At 38.5% G+C, this 7,500-nt stretch overlaps 1 protein-coding gene across 1 annotated transcript in view; it reads left to right on the top strand.

Annotated features, from left to right (window-relative positions):
- The window catches only part of LOC137653443 (dipeptidyl peptidase 1-like), a 23,451-nt gene that overhangs the window by 13,430 nt on the left and 2,521 nt on the right, over positions 1 to 7,500 (top strand). Inside the window, exons 2-4 of the mRNA XM_068386839.1 lie at positions 102 to 350; positions 946 to 1,098; positions 6,833 to 6,975. Of these exons, the coding sequence (XP_068242940.1) occupies positions 102 to 350; positions 946 to 1,098; positions 6,833 to 6,975 (545 nt within the window). The remainder of the gene's footprint in view (positions 1 to 101; positions 351 to 945; positions 1,099 to 6,832; positions 6,976 to 7,500) is intronic.

Below are 7,500 nucleotides of genomic sequence, written 5' to 3'. Positions count from 1 at the left end.
ACAAAGTTGCTTAGGTCCCTGCTTTTGGTGGGCCCCTAGGCCTCAGTCTATGTCTCGGAATAACACCGTATTAGGTCTTTTCAAAACCTCATAATTTGCAGGTAACTCTCCTCTTCCTGAGTGGCCTCTCCTTGGCCTCGGCCGACGTCCCAGTCTTCTGCCTGTACGAAGAAATCAGGGGCACATGGACCTTCTTCGAGGGGGAGCGTACTGGGAACCACACCCTAGACTGTGGTGACTTTCAAGAACCGGTTCATAACCAGACGTTCACGCTCGATTACCCCAACACGGTGATCGATGCGTTCGGAAATGTGGGAACTTGGACGATGATGGTTTCCGAAGGCTTTGAGGTGTGTTTTTACTTGGCCTAAACAACATTATTATTATTATTATTAACTAAAACTATAGTTAGTAAAATAGGAAGTTGTATTCCAAAGAGCTCCAAGAGGGATTATAGTCCAATGAGGAAAGGAAACAAGGAAATATATAGAATAGTGTGCCCGAGTGTACCCTCAAGCAAGAAAAAACTAGCCAAGACAGTGGAAGACCAATGTACAGAGACTAAGGCACTACCCAAGACTAGAGAACAATGGTTTGATTCTGGAGTATCCTTCTCCTAGAAGAGCTGCTTGCCATAGCTAAATAGCCTCTTCTGACCCTTTTATCGTGAAAAGTAGCCACTGAATAGCAGCAACAAAAACTATAATAATAATAATAATAATAATAATAATAATAATAATAATAATAATAATAATAACTGCATCTATAACTTGACGAAATATCATTGTGGCACACAAAGAGTAAAGAAATACCACATTACAATTGCTTCCTTGTGCCTATACTTTCATAAATAAAGTTCAAAACCGTTAAAAAAATACTAATGCATGGCCTTTCGGTACTGTCATCTTACAACATTTCCATTGATTTAATTTTTTTCACCAACAGGTAAACATCAACGGCAGGTCGTATTACGCCTATTTCTTCTACGACGGAGAACCTCCGGAGACTGTCTCTCACTGCGACCGCACCCTCCCCGGCTGGGCCAGAGATAAGACCGTCAGGAACTGGTCCTGCTTCTTTGGAAGGAAAGACACTCCGGTTTGTTGTGGATCTTCTTGGTTGTTCATTTAGTCATAGAAATTACTATCGTCATTTTTTTTAATGAGGCGTATTTGCAGACTCGCAGCGGTGCCCTTTTAGCTCGGAAAAGTTTCCTGCTATCTGATTGGTTAGAATTATCTTGTGCAACCAATCAGCGATCATGAACCTTTTCCGAGCTAAAAGAGCACCTCTGCGAGTCGGTGCAAATCTGCCTCACTAAAAAGGATTGACTATAGTTATCCTATTGAACAGATGTTGAATAGGTTTCATAAAATCAGTATCGTCATACTTTGGATTATGTTGAATGTAATTTTTTTAATATTCTACTGACTTTTAACAAGGATAATTTGGCATATAGACATACAATTATAAAATATTTAAGCACACGTGATGATCCAACAGAGATTTGAATAAATTTCCACTTATTCTGATCTGACGTTCAATGGAGTCAGAAATTAAATAAGTGGCTAATAATAGCTGGGGAATATCCGGCTTGCCATATTATTCCTGTCTGCATTAATGATTAATAATGCACTTTATTTGAGTCGTGATATTGAGGAATTGTGAAAGTGGATTTATCTGTATGCAAGCTTTATGTAAGTGTCATTGCATGTCTATGTACAACCGTGTACATACTTGTGTTGGAATTTTGATCTGATTAAATCCAATAGAAAATATATCACTATTAATTGGGACAAAAACCCTTCCTTTGTCATGACCAAAATAAAGAGAGAGGCAATGGAAAGAGGCCATGGATATAACTAAGTCTAAGAGAGAAAGCCCTTTCTAAGGGATGATAACTTAACTTGATGAAAGGGTTTGTGTATCGCCATGATCAGCACAGCTGTGATAGCCAGGGCCACCCATATTTATGAAATATTTCTATTAAAACATTCCATATAAGGGTTTCACCCTTACCAAAGGGCTCATGAGGTGGGTTCTGCCAACTTCCAAGCACGGTTCCCAGGACCCCACTCACCAGTAACCCGTTATTTATTTTCTTAAGAATCCTGAACCTCCTTAAGCCAAGTAGCCAGTTATCATCCGGCCAGGCAATTAAACCAAACATTATTAGGCTAGGCAATTAAGCTAAGCATCAACAGGCCAGGCAATTAAGCCACGCATTATCAAACCACACTAGACCATTAAGCCAAGTATTATCAGGCCAGGAAATTAACTGATGATGCTTGGCTTAATTGCCTGGTCTGATGATGCTTAGCTTAATTGCCTGGTCTGATAATGCTTGGCTTAATTGCCTAGCCTAATGATGCTTGGTTTAATTGCCTAGCTTGAAGCTGTTTGGATTAAATGCTTAGCTTAATTGCCTGTCCTGATAATGCTTGGCGTAATTTCCTGACTTGATGCTGCCTGGCTAAAATGCTTGGCTTAATTGCCTGGCCTGGTAATACTTGAAGTAATTGCCTGGTATGTTGCTACTTGACTTAAATTCTTGGCTTAATTGCCTGGCCTGGTAATGCTTGGCTTACTTGGTTGGCCCGTAGATGCTTTGTTTGATTGCCTGACTTGATGCTGCTTGCATTAAATGCTTGGATTCATTGCATGGCCTGATAATACTTGACTTCATTGCCTGGCTTGGTAATGCTCGGCTTAATTGCCTGGCCTGATGATGATTGGTTTAATTGCCTGGGTTGATGCTGCTTGGATTAAAGAAAGTAGACTGAGGTGGTACGGTCATGCCATGAGAAGAGATGAACGGTATATTGGGAGGAGAGAGATGGAAATGGAGGTACAGGGAACGAGAAGGAGAGGGAGACCAAAGCGATGGTGGGTGGACTGTATCAAGGATGACCTTCGATCAAAGGGATTAACTGGTGATGAGATGTGGGACAGAGGTAGATGGAGAAAGCTGACCAGAAACATCGACCCCACATAGAAGTGGGAAAAGATGTAGACAAAGAAGAAGAAGAAGAAGATGCTGTTTGGATTAAATGCTTGGCTACATTGCCTGGCCCAATTATGCATGGCTTAATTGCCTGGCCTGATGATGCTTGGTTTAATTGCCTAGCTTGATGCTGCTTGGATTAAATGCTTGGCTACATTGCCTGGCCTGATAATGCTTGGCTTAATTGTCTAGCTTGATGCTACTTGGATTAAATGCTTGGCTTAATTGACTGGCCTGATAATGCTTGGCTTAATTGTCTGGCCTTATAATGATTGGTTAAACTACCTGGCCTGATGATGCTTGGCTTAATTGCCTAGTTTGATGCTGCTTGGATTAAATATTTTGTTTAATTGCCTTGCCTGATAATGCTTGACTAAATTGCCTGGCCTGGTGATGCTTGGCTTAATTGCCTGGCCTGATAATGCTTGGCTTAATTGCCTGGCCTTATAATGCTTGGCTTAATTTCCTGGCCTTATAATGCTTGGCTAAACTGCCTGGCTTGATGATGCTTGGCTTAATTGCCTAGTTTGATGCTGCTTGGATTAAATGTTTTGTTTAATTGCCTTGACTGAAAATGCTTGGCTAAACTGCGTGACCTGATAACCCTTGGTTTAATTGCCTAGCTTGATGTTGCTTGGATTAAATGCTTGGCTTAATTGCCTGGCCTGATAATGCTTGGCTAAATTGCCTGGCCTGATGATGCTTGGCTGAATTGCCTAGTTTGATGCTGCTTGGATTAAATGTTTGGTCTAATTGCCTTGACTGATAATGCTTGGCTAAACTGCCTGCCCTGATGATGCTTGGCTTAATTGCCTGGCCCGATAATGCTTGACGAAACTGCCAGACCTGATAATACTTGGTTTAATTGCCTAGCTTGATGCTGCTTGGAATAAATGCTTGGCTTAGTTGTCTAGCCTGACAATGCTTGGCTAAACTGCCTGACCTGATTATGCTTGGTTTAAATGCCTGTCTTGATGCTGCTTGGATTAAATGCTTGGCTTAATCCCTGGCCTGATAATGCTTGGCTAAACTGCCAGGCCTAATGATGCTTGATTTAATTGCCTAGTTTGATGCTGCATAGATTCAATGCTTGGCTAAACTGCCTGGCCTGATAATGCTTGGCTAAACTGCCTGGCCTGTTGCTGCTTGGCTTAATTACCTGACATATGCTTGGCTAAACTGCTTGGCCTGATGACACTTTGTTTATTGGCCTACTTGATGCTGCTTGGATAAAATGCTTGACTCCATTGCTTGGCCTGATAATGCTTGGTTAAACTGCCTGGCCAGACGATGCTTGACTAAACTGCCTAGCCTGATGATGCTTGGATTAATTGCCTCGTTTGATGCTGCCTGGATTAAATGTTTGGCTTAATTGGCTTGCCTGATAATGCTTGGCTTAGCTGCCTCACCAGCGTGGAAATGAAATTAGCCAAACCCCAGACAAAAATAAAGACATATGTGAGGCCTTTGTCCTACAGTGGACTAAAACGACTGCATTTGTTTGATTAAGAGACAGAGAAAATGGTGAAAAATAAGCCAAAGATATCTGTAAAATTATTCAATCTCCTAAGGGATGGAGGCTTACCCTATCCGTTAAACGCCGCCAGAGGGAGAGAGAGAGAGAGAGAGAGAGAGAGAGAGAGAGAGAGAGAGAGAGAGAGAGAGCCTTATTTGCCTTATTCTATGTTTGGGTTCCCCCAGGTCCCTCAGTGTGAGGCACCTCGTATATCCACCAGAGAGTTGCTTATGCATCTTCCGGTGTATTTTGCATCTTCCAGTCTCGGATGGTCTGTGTTGCATCTTAGGTATTTATCGAGCTTATTCTTAAACACATCTACTCTCACTCCTGACATGTTTCTTAGATGAGCTGGCAGAGCATTAAATAGTCGCTGCATTATCGATGCTGGTGCATAGTGGATTAATGTCCTGTGCGCCTTCCTTAGTTTTCCTGGTATATTTTTTGGCCCTATTAATCTACCTCGGGTTGCTCTTTCTGATATTTTTAGCTCCATGATGTTTTTAGTAATTCCTTCTATTTGCATCCATGCTTGTATTATCATGTAGCTTTCTCTTCTCCTTTCTAGACTGTATAGTTTTAAAAATTGCAGTCTTTCCCAGTAGTCAAGGTCCTTAACTTCTTCTATTCTAGCAGTATAGGACCTTTGTACACTCTATTTGTGCAATATCCTTTTGGTAGTGTGGGTACTATATCACATTGCAATACTCGAGTGTACTACGTACATAAGTTTTGTAAAGCATAATCATGTGTTCAGTTTTTCTTGTTTAAAAGTGTCTGAATAACATTCCCATTTTTGCTTTACATTTAGCCAACAGTGTTGCTATTTGGTCGTTGCATGACATATTCCTATTTAACATTACACCAAGGTCTTTAATTGCTTCCTTGTTTGTGATTGTCTCGTTATTAGGTCCCTTGTATGCATATACCATTCCTTCTCTGTTTCCATAATTTATTGATTCGAATTTATCGGGATTAAATACCATCCTATTTATCTCCACCCATGCATATATTTTGTTTAGATCTCTTTGTAGTGAGTTCCTATCTTCATCACAAGTAATTTCTCTACATATTCTTGTGTAATCGGCGAAACTTTTCACTACAGAATTTCCAGTATCACAGTCTATGTCTGAGATCATAATAACAAATAACAGTGCAGCTAATACTGTACCTCGTGGCACGCCAGATATTACCTGAGCTTCATCTGATTTCTCGTCATTTGCAACCACTATCTGTTTTCTGTCTTGTAGGAATTCTTTTACCCATTTTCCTATCTTTCCCACAATATTGTGCTTTCTCATTTTTTTCTCTAATATATTATGGTCTACATTGTCAAAGGCGTTTGCAAAATCTAGATAGATCACATCTGTGTCTTTTTCATTTATCATATTTTTGTATATATTTTCATAGTGTGCTATCAGTTAGGTTTGTGTACTTTTTCCGGCCACAAAACCGTGTTGACCTATATTAAACAAATTATTTTTAACCAAATGGTTCATTATTTTCTTTTTTATTACCCTCTCATACACTTTCATAATAGGTGATGTTAGACTAACAGGTCTATAATTGCTTGCCTCTAGTCTTGATCCACTTTTGAAAATAGGGGTTATATAAGCTAATTTATGTTTAACATATATCTCGCTCATATCTACACTTTGTCTTAACAGTATTGCAAGCAGCTTCGCGATAGTGTGTGCAGTATTTTTTTTAACAAAATCGCTGGAACTCTATCTGGCCTGGGTCCATTTTTAATTTCGCTTATAGCCTGCACAATATCTGCTTCATTAATATCTATATCCGTTAGATATTCAACATTTTCTTCTCTCATTTCTGTTTCATTATTCTCATTCGCAATTCTTGGCGTGAACTCACTCTTATATTTTTCTACTAATATGTTGCATATTTCCTTTTTTTTTTATTCGATAACCGTCCTTCAATTCTTAGAGGGCCTATTTCTAATCTCCCTTTATTCATCTTTTTTGCATAGAAGTAAAGTACTTTTATATATATATATATATATATATATATATATATATATATATATATATATATATATATTGAATTGTCATTTCTTCTAAGTCTCTTTTTTCATTTCCTTTTGATTGTATAATATTTTGCTCTGCATTTTGTATCTTACTTTTTATTTCCATTATTTTCCAAATATTTTTTCTTTTGGAAGATTTTCTTCCACTTTCTAATTTTCTGAAATGAGAGAGAGAGAGAGAGAGAGAGAGAGAGAGAGAGAGAGAGAGAGAGAGAGAGAGAGAGAGAGAGAGAGAGAGAGCAGTAAAATTATTCGTTTCACTGCCCAGGTACCCCCAAGAAAAACGTCCCTGCCACGACCAGTGCCTCGACCATCCGGGAAAGAGAACTTCCAGAACGATCATAAACTGATCGAACGAATCAATAGCGCCCAGAAGTCTTGGTGGGCGAAGCCTTATCCAGAGTTCGAAAAGTAAGAAAGAAAAGACAGACAATTTGCTTTTAAAATTTTTCCAAGTTATGAATATTTCCTTAAGCTCATGCATGAAGAAGCAGGGGAAATAATATATGTATATATATATATATATATATATATATATATATATATATATATATATATATATATATATATATATATATATAATAAATACACACACACACACATATATATATGTATATATATATATATATATATATATATATATATATATATATATGTATATATATGTATATATATGTATATATTTATATTGTTTTCATATTTCTTAATATGTTTACGTTAAACTTATTTTGTGATTTATTAACAGGCTTTCCATTTTTCATTAGTGTTCTTCCCTACCCAGAAACGATCAACCACGAAACGACACATTTAGCCAAGTAAACAAACCCACAAAAACAACAGCGTTTTCTTCATCAAAGAAAGGAATCAATACAGAGCTAATTTGCATCGCTGGCAAACGATTTCCCTCATCCTAGGTAACGAGGATTCAGGCGCATC

This window comes from Palaemon carinicauda, chromosome 14 (genome assembly GCF_036898095.1).
Source record: "Palaemon carinicauda isolate YSFRI2023 chromosome 14, ASM3689809v2, whole genome shotgun sequence".
Classification (NCBI taxonomy): Eukaryota; Metazoa; Arthropoda; class Malacostraca; order Decapoda; family Palaemonidae; genus Palaemon; species Palaemon carinicauda.
The sequence above is the reverse complement of the archived record's forward strand: the minus strand, read 5'-3'. Positions and strand labels throughout refer to the sequence as shown.